The sequence below is a fragment of the Hemitrygon akajei genome, chromosome 9 (assembly GCF_048418815.1).
Source record: "Hemitrygon akajei chromosome 9, sHemAka1.3, whole genome shotgun sequence".
NCBI classification, from domain to species: Eukaryota; Metazoa; Chordata; class Chondrichthyes; order Myliobatiformes; family Dasyatidae; genus Hemitrygon; species Hemitrygon akajei.
The window spans coordinates 52,343,320-52,359,970 of NC_133132.1; the positions used below are offsets into that span (position 1 = coordinate 52,343,320).

The 16,651-nt window shown below is 43.7% G+C and overlaps 1 protein-coding gene across 1 annotated transcript in view; it reads right to left on the reverse strand.

Moving 5' to 3' along the window:
• Positions 1 to 353: 353 nt before the first annotated feature.
• Positions 354 to 16,651, reverse strand: part of mertka (c-mer proto-oncogene tyrosine kinase a) — a 177,379-nt gene continuing 161,081 nt past the window's right edge. The window contains exons 15-19 of the mRNA XM_073055966.1: positions 14,951 to 15,072; positions 11,054 to 11,163; positions 7,731 to 7,890; positions 3,430 to 3,566; positions 354 to 1,269 (exon numbers count right to left, since the gene is read on the reverse strand). Of these exons, the coding sequence (XP_072912067.1) occupies positions 825 to 1,269; positions 3,430 to 3,566; positions 7,731 to 7,890; positions 11,054 to 11,163; positions 14,951 to 15,072 (974 nt within the window). The 3' untranslated portion in view covers positions 354 to 824. The remainder of the gene's footprint in view (positions 1,270 to 3,429; positions 3,567 to 7,730; positions 7,891 to 11,053; positions 11,164 to 14,950; positions 15,073 to 16,651) is intronic.

Here is a 16,651-nt window from a genome sequence, read left to right on the forward strand (position 1 = left end):
CTCCCCCCGCACACACACAAACAATCAAACGCACTTTCAGATGAAGGGGCAGAATACCTGGAATCTTTCAAAGGCTAATGGATACTGTGGTTTTGGAGTTCTGCGGTTGCCAAGAAGACTCTGATCTGTGTAGACATTCTTATTTCTGTGTAGGTTTAATGCAGGGGTTCCCAACCTTTTCTATCACCACGGACCAACACCATTAAGCAAGGGGTCCACGAATCCCAGGTTGGCAACCCCTGCTTGAATACATTGCTGCTCATAAACTATACAAGTGCAACATAATTAGTTATTAACTCTAATCTCTAACTATTAGAGGTCTAACACCATGCAGAAAAGCATCTGATAGACACTTTAAGGATCCTATAAATCATTTTAATGCCCCAAATATCCTCAGAACCAAAAGGAAACGTACAAAAATAAAACCTTCAAAACAGTCCCTGATTTATCATCAAGCCACGACTGGATCACCGAAGTGATTGCTCTCAGCTTAAATGACAACTGATTAAAAACACACATGTAATATATCACAGTATCATCTATTTTTTTGCATTAAAAAAACAGGAGAACTTATTTGGTCCGGCAACACTTTACATCTGTCCACTGACAAATATATTTAACACAGCTAACTTCCTGAGCGAAAAGCAGGAGGTGCCCGCGATGTCTGTGGGGTCAAAGGGACAATCGGCATTCTGATGTAAAACAATGATTATCCCTTTGCCTCCGCAGATGTTGTTGAGTACCTCCAGCAGTTTGCTTTTCGTTTCAGATTCCAGCATCCACAGTCTCTGCTGTCTCTAAATACATGAGCACTTCTTTATCCATCACACTACAACAGAGTCTCCAGACGAATCATCGGCGAATGGAAAATCCCCAGATTGGGGCAATGTTGCTCTGTTGCTTTGACAGGCATTGTGTAACAAAGGCGTTGTTGCATCCTCTGCACTCTCCTGCTGATCAGGGACATCTGTGGTGATGTACCGTCCTTCCAGGTCCAAGGGTCCATGGATTTCTACAGTAACAGTGGCCTCTGCACAATCCCGGCTGCACGAGGCAACCTCAGCAGGATCAGACAAGTCTACGTCACAAAAGGCATCTTCAGTCAACTCTCTCTTCTCCGCTGAAATTCCTGTGTTGACATAGATGATGTCTTCCCTGCCCTGGATTTTGGGCAAACTATCAAGAACTTTAGAGAGAATGGATTTCAAATCAGAAAATGTAGGCCTGTCCACAGGGTCCATTCGCCAACAGGAGTACATAATGTCATACCTGTAAGTAAAAAGATATAAGTTAGTTAAAAGATTTTAACCAAATATCATTAACCATCATCATCATTATGTGCCGTGTTATATGTCTTTTTGACCGTGATCGTTCTTGGCAAATTTTTCTACAGTAATGATTTGCCATTGCCTTCTTCTGGGCAGTGTCTTTACAAATCAGGTGACCCAGCCATTGTCAATATTCTTCAGAGATTGTTGGCCTGATGACAGCAGTCGCGTAACCAGGGTTTATGATATGCACCAGCTGCTCCCATGGTTTCGCGTGACCCTGATCCGGGGTGGGTGGAGTGGCTAAGCAAGTGCTACACCTTACTCAAAGGTGACCTGCAGGCTAGCGGAGGGAAAGAGTGCCACATTCCCTTTGGTGGAGACATATCTCCGCCTTGCCACCAAATACCAGCTATGGCAATTTCCAATGATCCAGTCTCACTGGAGGAAGACTCAGTCCAACGGGTGCAAACTTGTTCAGAATATCCTGGTTTTCACTGGGATTTTACCCAGAATGGACTGTAGATAAAAGGAGCGATTGGCCAGGCTGGGCTTATCCTCCCTGGAGGCTGAGGGGTGACTGTAGAGAGGCTTATAAAATTAAAGGGGGCGCATTGATATGATGGGCCGGCTGGTGGTGTAGTGGCACCAGCACTGGACTTTGAGGTGGAAGGTCCTGAGATTGAATCCGGCCGGGTCCCAACCCAGGTAGCAGCAGCATCTGCGCCGAAGAATGGCCTGGCAATCTACTTCAGTATCTTGCCACGGAAACCTCATGGATAACGACACCAGGGTTGCCATGAGTCAACGGCGACTTGACAGCACTCACCAACAACACAGACAGGATATACAGAGAGTAGTTTCACGAGGACAGAGGTCCCTAGAACCAGAGGGCAGAGGATTAAAATTTAAAGTGGAAAGAGAGAAATCCAAAAAAAGGTCTGAGAGGTACATGGTGACACATATGAACTTTGAATGTTGAAAGGCCTAGACAGAGTGGATGTGGGAAGGACGTTTCCTATGGTGGGGGAGTCCAGGACCAGAGGGCACAGCCTCAGATTAGAGGGATGTCCATTTTGAACGGAGGTGAGGAGGAATTTCTTGAGCAAGAGGGAGGTGAATCTGTGGAATTTCTTGCCACAGGCGGCTGTGGAGGCCAAGTCGTTGAGTATATTTAAGGTGGAGGTTGATAGGTTTTTGATGAGTCAGGGCGTGAAAGGTTATGGGGAAAAGGCAGGAAAATGGGGAAAGGAGAAGTAAATAAATCAGCCTAATGAAATGGTGGAGCAGTCTTGATGGGAGGAATGGCCTAGTTCTGCTCCTATGTCTTATGATGCCAAATTAAACTAAAACTTTCTGCTTACACATGATCTACATTCCTCCATTCCAAGATGCATAGCCACACGTCTATCTAAAAGTCACTTGAAGCTGCCATCACATCTACTTTCACCAATATACTGACAGCAGATTCTAGACATTTACAAATCTGCAAGAAATAAACTTGCTTTGCACATCCCTGGGGTAAAAGATTCTGGCTGTCTACCTTAACTATCATTTTCTAAACTTTTATCAGATCTCTCCTCAGCCTCCAGTTCTCCACAAGAAACAATCCTAATTTGTCCAAATGCTCCTTACAGCAAACATATTCTAATCTGAAGAGCATCTTAGTAATCTTTCTCTCCACCCACCACATCCTTCCTGTAATGTGCTGACCAGAACTGCACGCAATACTCCATATGCAGCCTAATCAAAGATTTGCACGAATGCATCTTGACTTCTGACTCTTACACTGTGTGTCCCCCGAGAAATTAAGGCAAGCCGGCCAAATGCCCCCTTTACTGTTGAGGCCCTTTATTGGTTGGGGTCAACCACGGAGGCTGCGTCTGGCTGTGTACGTGATATGCAAGCCAGCGCAGTATGAAATGGAGAGTGAGTTGTCCATGCAGCAGGGTCTCCCTCTCCACGCAGTTGATGAATCCGAAGGAACGCCACAGAGCGATAGAGTTGGCACCAGCGCCGCCGCAGAAGTTGCCAGTCAGTGTCGAACTCAACCTTACCACTCTATTTGCATTGCAATTTTCATGGAAGTTAGGAATATCTTGGGTTAGGATGTTACGGTAATCAAACAGAAATCTGGGACACGGTTGTGCAAGGTACTCACACTTCATCCAGACAGTCCGAAGGCTGTTTCAGCCTGTGATTTGCTTGCAGATACTCATAAATCTCGTGATTCTGAATGCCTGGGTAAGGAGTCATCCCCCGGGTAACTATCTCCCACATCGTAATGCCAAATGCCCACTAAAAACATACAGAAAGGCATCATTAAAATGGTTTATCATGGTTCAGAAGATAACGAAAATTTGCAGCTATGCTAAAAACCTAGAGGTACCCACAGAAAAAACAAGTTAACGCATGAGGTGACTCAAAAGTCAGTCTGAAGATGCTGGCACTAGAGCAATCATCTGATGGAAGAACCCACATTAGTCCAAATGATAAAATTAATGTTTCCAACAATACTTGTGCTTAGCAGTCCTCTTACTTCTTGTGTGTAAAAATCTATTGGTATTTAAAATGCTTATCATTAGCTCTAAGATTTCCCTACAATTATGACAATGGAAATTTCACTTGGCACCATGGTGTCAGCAGAGAGCTGGAGGCACTGTGGAGCTCGCTGTAGAAATCAAGGCAACTGGAGGTGGAGGTAAAATTTGTGGAATTTTCTTTAAAAAGCACTGGCATTGACTGCAGCAGAAGGAATTTCCAACCAATCCAGAGCAATATTTCATAATAAAACAGTGACAATCCCACCTGCAAAACGTGGTGACAGCAGGATAGCTGTGTGATTCAAATTATGTGCACAACACAAGTTCCATCAGGAAATCTTGAGCAACACACACAAAATGGAGGAATGCGGCAGGTCAGTCAGGATCCATGGAGGGGAATGAGCAGTCGATGATTTGGGCTGAGATTCTTTATCAGAACTGGAAAGGAAGGGTGATTGAGGCTTTGCCTGACTCCCACAAAAAGCAGGATCTCACTGTGGCTTCCCATTTCAATTTGACTTCCCATTCCCATTCTGCCATGTTTGCCTATGGCCTCCTCTGCTGCCATGATGCGGCTCAACTCAGGCTGGAGGAGCAATTCTGTCTGGGTAACCTCCAACCAGACTGAATTGACTTACATCCTTCATATACATGAGGAGTAAAAATCTTTACGTTACGTCTCTGTCTAAAAGTGCAATGTGCAATTTATAGTAATTTGTAATAAATAGTATTGACAACAGGACAGTCGACATAACATAGAAATACAATTGTATCAGCATGAATTAATCAGTCTGATGGCCTGGTGGAAGAAGCTGTCCCGGAGCCTGTTGGTCCTGGCTTTTATGCTGCAGTACCGTTTCCCGGATGGTAGCAGCTGGAACAGTTTGTGGTTGGGGTAACTTAGGTCCCCAATGTTCCTCTGGGCCTTTTTTACAAACCTATCTTTGTAAACGTCCTGAATCATTGGAAGCTCACATCTACAGATGCGCTGGGCTGTCCGCACCACTCTCTGCAGAGTCCTGCGATTGAGGGAAGTACAGTTCCCATATCAGGCAGTGATGCAGCCAGTCAGGATGCTCTCAATTGTGCCCCTATAGAAAGTTCTTAGGATCTGGGAGCCCACACCAAACTTCCTCGACCATCTGAGGTGAAAAAGACGTCACTGTGCATTTTTCACCACACAGCTGGTGTGTACAGACCACGTGAGATCCTCAGTGATGTTTATGCCGATTAATTTAAAGCTGTTCACCCTCTTAATCCCAGATCCATTGATGTCAATAGGGGTAAGCCCGTCTCCATTCCTCCTGTAGACCACAACCTGCTCCTTTGTTTTTGCACATGTAGGGAGAGATTGTTTTCTTGACATCACTGTGTCAGGGTGATGGCATAAATGTTGATTTCTCAAACCTCTGTGAATCCCCCCCTCTCTTTCTCCATTCCACATTCTGTTTTTTTTCCTCTCTTCACTTGCCCATCACCTCCCTCTAGTTCTTCTCCATCTCCCCTTTCTTCTCTGGTCCACTATCCTCTTCTATTAGGTTATTTCTTCGCCAGCCCTTGACCTCTTTCACCTATCACCACTCAGCTCTTTACCTCATTCCCTTTCCCCACCACCTAATCACCTGGTGTCATCTATCACCTGCCAGCCCACTTCCCCTTCCCCCCCCACTTCCTTTCCAGTTCTGATGAAGGGTCCCAACCAGAACTGTTGACTGTTTATTCCCCTCCATAGATGCTGCCGGAGCTCTTCCAGAATATTTTTTGTGTATCCATGTTCTGTGGTCTCCCAATTACCCAATCATTGCTGTTCTGCCTGGAAATAGTGGTGTTATTGTGTGCCGCCTTCTGATAAAGGACTTCCTCCCAAGCAATCTGATTCCTTCATTCAGCCTACAGCATTGCTTAACCACCTTATTTCAGTTTGCGTTTGAAGTAGTCCAGCCCTACAGCGTTCAAATTTCAGGCAGAAATATGACCTGTTCTGTGTCACAATCAACAGAAGCTGGCGAGGGTGGTGAGAAACAATGTGAAACCATAACAGGGCCTGGCAAAACCCAGTGGAATATGCAGGACAAGTCCAGATTAAAGCTAGCTAACAGGGCATTGCCAAAGAAAAGAGGACAGGCTCAAAGCAATGAAACCCAAAGTTCATTTCCACAATATCTAAAAAAGGTCATTTCAAAAAGCATTACACAGCACTGAAAATGGCCCTTCAGCCCACTGAGTCTATGCTGACCCTTAAGCATTCGTTTGTACATGCTACATTGATCCCATTAATTTTCCATGCATTCCCATCAACTCCCTTCAGATTTTATTATGGATGTAAACACTGGAGACATTTTACAATGGCTGATTAACCTGGCAACCCATGTTTTTAGGGTGTGGGAGGAAACTGGAACATCCGGAGGAAATGCTTGCAGTCTCAGAGGGAGCATTCAAACACCAAGCCAGAGATCAGGATTGAACCACAGCGACTAGAGCTGTGAGAATGCAGCCATTACTTCAAATTAGCTGGATGTTTCGTCCATAAAGAGAACAATGCCACCTGATGACTTTTTTTTGGTCCTTTGCTTGCAAATGTTTTGTCACCATATGAGAAGACATCATCAGTACACAGTTAATTGTGGTGTCCTCTGAATGCTTGGCCTTTATATACTTATCATTCACCTGATTGGTTGCCTTTACAAGAACTCGATTGTGATGTGGGAAGGAAGTCTCGTTGCTGATTGGTTGCGTGGCAAAATTTGTGCGCCATGGTCTGAAATTTTGCCTGCATTTGCTCATAAATCAGATCGAGGTCTACAAGTCTGTTTACAGAACGAGCCTTCTCTTTGCTCAAGGAGAAAATCAGTGGCCAAAAAAACTTCCCAGAAACATGAGGAGAAATAAAAAGAAACAGAAATTGGATATCAAAGAAAATGTTGTGAGGGAATAACAAAGCACAAATCACACAAATGGCAAGTAATGGATTTATGGAATTTCCTTTAGAAAGTTGATAAGATTTGTTGGGATATTTTTTGAGGAAGTAATTAGTAGAAAAATTTGGGGCAAAAGAGTCAGAGTATTTGGACTATAAGGTTCTCATCATTGAACATAATTAGAGTACATTATTGGGGGCAATGTATTGACGTACGTAGGTAGTTATCAGTCAGAAATCTAAGCAGGAATAAATGAGTTAATTTTGGGTGAGGGGGCTCCAGCCATTCACAGTTTATACCAATGATTTGGGGGACGCAATCAAGTGAAATATATCCTAAGTACAGTATGTTGATGATGCAGTTAGTCAGCAAAAAAAACATCCATTGTTTTAGCTAAAACCAGACTCAAAGATCATGGCAAAGAGAAATGTAGACATTTAAACACATGATGTCAACTAATTCCATGTTGTCATGAGCTTTTCTGAATATCCACATCTTCGTCACTTTGCTGTCCGTGACAGACTCTAGTTGTTGGTGTGAACAAGTCAGTTGCTCAGAAAGATATTGCCACAAAAGCCACCAAGGCTGTCAGTAAAGTATTAAACAAGAAGTGAATGTTACCACTGTCCGCCAAGATTCGGCAAACCCCCGAGACTTGCAGCAAAGATGCGGCAAATAATGCTTCTGCCTCGTAGCTCCTGGTGCATCAGCTCAGCCTTGACCCCTGGTGCTGCCAGTGTAGGCTTTGCTCACTCTCCGTGAGTGTTATGTATTTCCACAGGATGCTCTAACTTTCTCCAGAACCCAAGAACATGTGGGTTGGCAGGTTAAATGGATAATGTAGGTTACCCCCTTTGGAGGAAAGTTGATGGGCATGAGAAAGATAATAGTTACAAGGAAATAAATGGAGAGAAAAGGGATTGATGGGCTTGCAAAGCCTCAATAGGCTGAATAGCTTCTTTCTAAAGTTGCAAGAAAATAAAATAAATATACGAACATACCACATCACTTTTAACTGTGAAAACTCGATCCGCAAGACTCTCCACAGCAATCCACTTCACTGGCATCTTAGCAATCCGGCCTTGCCTGTAGTAGTCCCCACTGTAGATTTTCTTGGATAAGCCAAAGTCTGCTACACATACTGTCATATCCATCTGTAACCTGGGGAGGTCAAAACAGATATTTGCATTTGTCTCCTGTGAAATGCACGAGAGGAACAATAACTCGACTTTCTGCCGAGTCCTTGTGCAGGATTCCTTAAAAGTTAACTTGCAAGGTGATTCACTAATACCATGAGCTCCTATCCTGCTCAGCAGCCTCCTGTGTGGAACCTTGTCAAAAGCCTTCTGAAAATCCAAGTAAACAAAAATCCACTGATTTTCCTTTGTCTATCCTTCCTGTTAATTCCTCAAAGAATTCCAACAGATTTCTCAGGCAAGGTTTCCCTTTTTGGAAACCTTGTTGACTTTGGCCTAGTCTATCATGCATCTCCAAGTACCTCAAAACCTCAACCTTAATAATAGGTTCTAACGTCCTCCCAGCCACTGAAGTCATGTTAACCGGTCTATAAGCTCCTATTGTTTGCATCCCTGACCAGCCCCCTTTCTTAAAGGGTGATGTTACACCTGTAATTTTCCATTCCCCAAAAACTCTTCCAGAATTTAGAGATTCTTGAAAGATCACTACAAATGCCTTCACAGTCCCATCTGCTACCTTTTTCAGAACCCTAGGCTGCAGTCCAACTGGTCCAGGTGACCTTACCCTCAGACCTATCAGCATTTCACAAACTAATTTCCACAGGATAGAAAATTCACAGGGAGAACATACAAACGCCTTACAAGAATTGAACCTGGGTTGCCTGTACTGTAAAGCGTTGTGTTAACCACTACACAACCGTGCTGCCCATTGTGGGCCTTAGGGCCTGTTCCTGTGATGTGTTGGTTCATATTCTGTGAGTCCCTCAGGGAAGTGTCCGAGGCCCAACCATCTTCAGCTGTATCATTAATGACCTTCCTACCAGCATAAGTTTAGAAGTGGGTATGTTAACTGATGACTTCACCATTAATTCCATTTATAACTCCACAGCAAATTAGAACAAACACGGAATACTTTAGATGAATGGAGATGTCAGGGGTAAGTTTTTTAATCAGAGAGTGGTGAGTGCATAGAATGGGCTGCCGGCAATAATGGTGGAGGCAGGTACGATAGGGTCTTTTAAGAGGCTTTTAGATAGGTACATGGAGCTTAGTAAAATAGAGGGCTATAGGTAAGCCTAGTCATTTCTAATGTAGGGACATGTTCAGCACAGCTTTATGGGCTGAAGGGCCTGTATTGTGCTGTAGGTTTTCTATGTTTCTATGAATGGTCAATTCCTTCAAACGTCATCACCAATGATGCTGCCTAACCTGCTGATTACTCCTGGTTTTGCTGTTTTCGTTTCGGATTTCTAGTACCTACACACAGCTCGCACCAGACGTCGGGACTGAATCTGAAGCACTGCAGCTGCAGGAGAGCTGCACGACTTGCAGCACGCACTGTGAGATGACACCATCTCTGGGCAATGGTCTTCCCCAACTTTTCCAGGCTGCTGCGAGAGCACACTCGTACTAATCCTCATGAGCTACTCCAGCCCCCTCAGGCCAACTCCTCACTTCACTGCAGTATACGCTCATTCACTGGCAACATCCCCAAGCAGCTGGAAGTGTGTTCAAAGTAAATTCATTATCAAAGTACATATATGTCACCATATACAAATGAGATTCATTTTCTTGTGGACATACTCAATAAATACATAGAATAACTGGATTAACAGAATCAATGAAATACTGCACCAACTTGGGTGTTCAATCAATGTGCAAAACAAACTGTGCAAATACAAAAAGATAGAAATAATAATAAATAGATGTCGAGAATATGAGATGAAGAGTCCCTGAAAGTGAATCCAAAGTTGTGGGGACATTTTAATGATGGGGTGAGTGAAGATATCCCCTTTGGTTCAAGAGCCTGATGGTTGAGGGGTAATAACCTGGTGGTGTGAGACCTGAGGCTTCTGTACCTTCTTCCTGATGCAGTTTTACCTTTAATATTTGAGGAAGATTAAAAATGACTTTGGAGATCAAAGTACATATACGTCACCAGATACAACGCTGAGATTCATTTTCTTGCGGGCATACCCAATAAATCCATAACAGAATCAATGAAAGACCGCACTGGCTCAGGCGTTCAACCAGAGGGCAAAAGACAACAAACAGTGCAAATACAAAAAGAAATAACAATTATAAGTAAATAAGCAATAAATATCGAGAACATGAGATGAAGAGTCCTTGAAAGTGAGCCCTTAGGTTCTGGGAACATTTCAATGATGAGGAAATTTTGAAGTTGAATGAAATTATTCCCTTTGTCTCAAAAGCCTGATGTTTGAGGGACAATGACTGCTCCTGAAGCTGGTTGTGTGAGCTTGGATTACAGTTCAGCAAAGCTTCAATGATCCAGCCTCTCTTCAACTTCGGTGGTATCAGACTGACAGATTTACTCAGACTATCGGATGTTACCCCAAAACATGTTTTTCTTTCAGTTTGAAAAAAAACTTGTTATATTAAGGTGTAAAGAGCATCTCAGCAAACCTGTGCATTTAAAGGCAGTGAAAAATATACAAGTAATCTAGACCACTCCTCCAGCTGCAAACCCACCCACATTCCTGACCTCTGGTGTTCTAGACCTAACCCCGGCCCCTGGCTACAGTCTGGACTCCCAACTCTGGCCGCACTCTGGTAGACCAGCTCACACTCGTGATTTTTTGAGTGCACCAGATGCAGAACCATGAAGATTTCCAAACAACGGAATCCCAGAATTTTACTGCATATCCTTTCGAGAAATGCCTGGAATGATGCACCTGCTGCAAAATGCCAGAAAAACTGGGAGAACCTGAAACGTTGGCTTTCTCTGCCATGTTTCACAGGGAAAGCCAGCAATGCTTCCCTGCAAATCATGCACTTGAAATTCCCGTCCTTCCTTTGACTTTCCCAAAGAGTGTTAGGAAGACCCTGAATACAATCTCAGCAACAAGAGAAATCAGCGTGCAGCCATTTCCATGCCAAAGCACGATTTGGAGTAAATTTAAAGGCTTCAGATGTCAGGCACCCAAAATAAGAAAGAGCAGAAAGCTGAAGAAAGGTCTCTTCAGCACTGGCTTAAAAAAGACTGAAAGCATTAATGAATGAAAAAGAATAAAGTTTGTTCTATAAGCTTAACTCTTGGAACAATACTGGGAGAAGTCAGACAGCCAAAGACCTGAAGGAATTCCTGCACCAAACATAATACTCACATGCAGTTTCTGGCTGCCAGATCTCGGTGGAGAAAGTTCCGATTACTCAGGTACTCCATGCCACTGGCAATGTCGACCATGAACTTCAGCAGAGTCTGCAGCGGAATGTACTGGAAAACAAAGCAACATAGCAACCTGTTTTATTTACATAGACTGTGAAAAAGAACAGCACAAGACAGGGCCTTCAGCACACAATGTTTGGCTGTTCTCGTAAAACCAATTGTTCATAATTAATCACTATTCTGCGTAACTGACCACCTCCCTCTCTTCCTTGTATACTGACGCCTCTATGTAAGATTTTCTGGAGCATTCCTGTGCTATCTGCCCCTATCATCACCCCCGGCAGCATGTTTCAAGCACCAACTACTCTCCGCAGAAGAAAAAATCTGTCTCACACATCTCCTTTAAATCAGAATTAAGATCTTATGTCATGAAATCTCTTGTTTTCTGTTAACAGTGCAGCGCGACTCATAAAAGCCACGATAAATTATAATGAGTTCATACAGCGGATTCTGGTTAATTGGGCCATTAACTTCTGTCGCTCATCGTCGGCAGAAAGTCAATTCAGAAATGCTTTGTTCACTGATGCACAAGCATTCTGGCTTGGAGGTGACAGAAACGGCTGGGAGTGAAAATAAAATGATTTCACTACTTCACCTAGTCAGGAACTATGAAGAATTTGGAAATATTAACAATCACCTTGAAAATCACAATGAAATTGAAGATTTGGAGGATGCAATCACCAAAAGCATTGTGTGAATGCAGTTCATTATCTACACTATGACTCTGCGCCAATTTTGTTTATTTACAGTCAATCAAAGGAACTCACTCGTACACTGGATGAATTCTTCCATTGATAATTATTAGGAACTAATATACCGTTTTATAGTACTAAAGCAGTATTGGCAGTGATCTAATTTGTTCTATATTTCATTATAGGAGAATTTATTATTCAGTTAAACAGTAATTTGTCTTTTTTTTTAAATAGCTTTTTAACAATTTCCATGAAACTTTGGCTAATTGGGGCATCCATTTAGTTGGGGCAATGTGTACTAGCCGTAATTAACCAGAATCCACTACAGGAGAATCAGTTCCCTGGTCTAACTGATGCTGAGTGCAAGGTTATAGTTGCAACACCATTCAACCACACCGATCAACAGTATCTCACTCCTCTACAACTCCTTGTCACCATTTGAGATTCTACCAACAACAGTGGTGTCATCGGCAAATTTATAGCTGGTGCTTGAGCTGTGTGTAGAGTTACACCGTCTTGGGCGTAGAGAGAGTAGAGTAGTGGGCCAAGCACACATCCTTGAAGTGCACCTATGTTGATCGTTAGTGAGGAGGAGATGTTATACTAATTCACACTGACTGTGGCCTCCTGATGAGGAAGTCAAGGATCCAGATGCAGAGGGAGGTACAGAAGCCGAGGTTTAGGACCTTGTTGATTAGAACTGAAGGTATGATTGCGTTGATCACTGAACTGTAATCAAATAACAGCCCGATGGAGATTCAGGGAGATTGCATCCACTGTGAACCTGATGTGCTGACTGGCAAATTGCAGAGGTTCCAGGTCCTTAACGTAGGCAGGAGTTGATTCTGGCCATGACCAACCTCTCAAAGCACTTCATCACAGTAGATGTGAATGCTACTGGACGACAGTCATTGAGGCAGCCAGCATGGTCTTCCTGGGTCAGTGTGATTGATGCTCTTTTGAAGTTGGTAGGAACCTCAGAATTCAGCAATGAGAGGTTGAGGATCAGAATCAAAATCAGATATAATATCACCGGCATAGGTCGTGAAACTTGTCAACTTTAAGACAGCTGTACAATGAAATACATGATAAATATAGAGGAAATAAAAACTGAGTTACATTAAGTATATATATATCTATTAAGTAGTAAAAATAACTAGTGCAAAAAAAAACAGGAATAAAGAAGTAGTGAGGTAGTGTTCATGGGTTCAATGTTCATTTAGAAATAAGATGGCAGAGGGGAAGAAGCTGTTCCTGAATTGCTGAGTGTGTGCCTTCAGGCTTCTGTACCTCCTACCCAACAGTAACAATGTGAAGATGGCATGTCCTGGGTGGTGGGGATCTGTAATGATGGACACCATCTTCCGAAGCTCCTTGAAGATCTTGGAGACTATGAAGGCTCCTTCACATGATGCAGCTAACTAATTTCACAAGTTTCTGCAACTTGTGCAGTAGCCTCCCCCCTATACGAGACGGTGACGCAGCCAGTCAGAATGCTCTCCATAGTACACTTGTAGAAGTTTTTGAGTGTCTTAGCTGATAAACCAAATCTCCTCAAACTCCTAATGAAATATATCAACTGTCTTGCCTTCTTTATAGCTACACCCTGGAACTTGAAATTGCTCACTCTCTCCATTTGTGATCCCTCTATGAGGATTGGTTAGTGTTCCCTTGTCTTACCCTTCCTGAAGCCCACAATCTGCTCTTTGGTCTTACTGACACTGAGTGCAGGGTTGTTGATGCAACACCACTCAATTAACTGGTATATCTCGCTCCTGTATGCCCTTTCATCACCATCTGAAATTCTGCCAACAACGGTGGTATCATCAGCAAATTTACAGATGACATTTGAGCTATGCCTATCCACACAGTCATGGGTATAGAGAGAGTAAGATAGTGGGCTAAGCACACATCCCTGTGGTGCACCAGTGTTGATTGGCAGCGAGGTGAAAATGTTATTTCTAATCTACACAGATTATGGTGTTCTGGTTAGTAAGTTGTGGATCCAGTTGCTGAGGGAGGTACAGAGGCCTCTGATCTGTAGCTTTTTGATCAGGACTGCAGGAATGATGGTGTTAAATGCTGAGCTTCTTGGGGCTTTCCGAAAAGAAAAGAATTCTTGGGGCTTGTCCCATCGTTCCCATTCCACTGTCCTTTTCCAATAATCACGGCAGAGGAAGAATAACTCTTCAATATTTCCCTTCTCTACAAAGTTACCATGCTGTATCTCTAAATAGAAGTAGAATCAAAAAGGTATGACTTTTTGGCACCTCAAGGAAAAACCTATGTTACCAACTAAATCAGCAGACAACCAACCCCACTTCCCCATCTGACTGCGTCCCTCTTCTGCTAAGAGTGCACCCATCATGGCTGACAAACGGACAAGCATGGGACCAGGGGGAGCTCAGTGGGTTGAGCAGCATCTGCAGGAGTCGAGTCCTGATAGAGGGTTTCAACCTGAAATACCAACAATTCCTTTCCTCCCACAGATGCTGCTTGATCCACGAAGACTGTGGCTCCACATTCCAGCATCTACACTCTCCTGCCTCCATGACCTTATCACCTGGAACTCATCAAGTGATAATTGCCCAATTCAGGGAGTGATGCAAAGAGAATTAATGATTGCATTCTCAAGAAAATTGGCTGGGGGCGGAGAAGAAGAACTGCACGATTCCTGGAAAAGGACAATGGAATGCGAATAATGGGAGTTGCTCTTTATGGAAAGTTCCAAGAATTCGTTGATTTTACGCAAGTAATTTGAACAGACAGGGTGAAAACTAAAAGGCTTCATGGGTGCCATTTTGCCCATATGTTTGAATTGGGCAATATGAATGAAGGAGTGTTGTGGATGGCTTGTGGAAATAAAGAATGTATTGAAGACAGCAGCTGGTCATGCCTGTTTCTTGCACTACCCATGCAAAATTATCCTTTGTCGCATGTCCTTCATATCACCTAGAAATTAGGCAGCAGCCGTAACAACCAGCACAAAACAACTTTTTACAGCCAGTATTTGAAGTTTACTGACTCTTGCGTCACCTTCCCCTGTAACAATGTGGTCTACTCAGTAAGTAGATTACTGCCACTTTTCCAAGAGCTGAAGGTTACAAGTAACAATACATTTTTCTATAGAGTTCCATAATTACCTCAGCATTTGGTTCAAGTCTTGAGCGCAGCAGGAAGCTGTGCAAGTCACCATATTTCATGAAGGGAAGGATGACCATAGGCTTTGCGATCTGCTCTCTGGAGCCCAGTTCCAAGCACACACCTAAAAAAACACACAGCCAATACACTTGTTACAGAGCTCATACATTCCCTACCATCTTAACTCATCTCTCCTTTTAAAAGTAAGTTTTACTCTATATTCGCCAAAATTGAACGATTATGTGTTTAAGCATTCACCTGTCCTCCACGTAACTGCAAGAGGCAGGTTATTATTGGCAAACTATTGTCTGAACACTAACATAATTATGGCAATTAAGGTGCATTTTATTCAGGGGATGCCTGTGCAAGACATCAGAAAACTCCCAGCAATCAAGTTCTTCATCCAGTTTAGTGTCACAAAATATTCTACAAACGTTTGTACTTACTGAGGCCTTGACATGGTCATTCTGTCAGAAACCTTGATGCAGTTGGTCACGGTAGAACAAACAGTTCGTTGGGAAGACTGGATTGAGGAGGCGTTTGAGTGTAAGAAAGCCAAAGACTAGGAGGTGGTAGAGCAGTGCCAGAGACAGGGGTGAAGGGCTCGACGTCAGGCTAAAGAGGTGGGGTGTAGAGGTTTTGCTGGCTGCTCGCTGTGCAGAACCTACTCTCTCCTTGGCATTACGGGGGGGTGGGGGGGCTGCAAATCAAAGAGCCATCAGGACCATCACAGAGGCTGCTGAGCGAGCCTCCTGAGCAAGTCTCCAGATGTCTATGGATCAAGAGACGTGACCGGTGGACCAGTGCTTCTGGGACACAAGCCGGGGCCTGATCAACCCTGGCTGGGTGGCCTGGGGAAGGGAGTCTGAAAGACCCGAAACACCCAATGAACCCAGGTTATATCACTGATGCTGTTCTCCAGTGCATCCTATTGCAATATCTGTAACTCCAGAACGTCGCAAAGCAATTTATGAGCCATGGACTGAACTGTGGTCACGCTTGTAACACCCATTGCTAACAAGGAAGCAAAATCTGAAAACAAAATTACATTTGTAACGCTAGCTTGACATTTAATTAGCAGAAATTTAACAGTCTGTTGGGACAGTGCAGCCAGTAGACCTCGCTATCTTACAGCTCCAGTGACTTTGCTTCAATCCTGACTCCTGGTGCTCCTTGGGTTTAGTTTGCATGATTTCCCTGTTATCACATGTGTTTTCCCTAGCTTCCTCCCACATACCAAGAATGTGAAGCTGCTAAGTTAATTGGGAACACACACAAAATGCTGGTGGAACACAGCAGGCCAGGCAGCATCTATAGGAAGAAGCACTGTCGACGTTTCCGGCCGAGACCCTTCGTCAGGACTAACGGAAAGAAAAGATGGCAAGAGATTTGAAAGTAGGAGGGGGAGGGGAAAATGCGAAATGATAGGAGAAGACCGGAGGGGGTGGGGTGAAGCTGAGAGCCGGAAAGTTGATTGGCAAAAGGGATACAGAGCTGGAGAAGGGAAAAGATCATGGGACAGGAGGCCTGGGGAGAAAGAAAGGGGGAGGGGAGCACCAGAGGGAGATGGAGAACAGGAAGAGTGATGGACAGAGAGAGAGAAAAAAAAACGAACAACTAAATATTGTCAGGGATGGGGTAAGAAGGGGAGGGGGGGTATTAACGGAAGTTAGAGAAGTCAATGTTCATGCCATCAGGTTGGA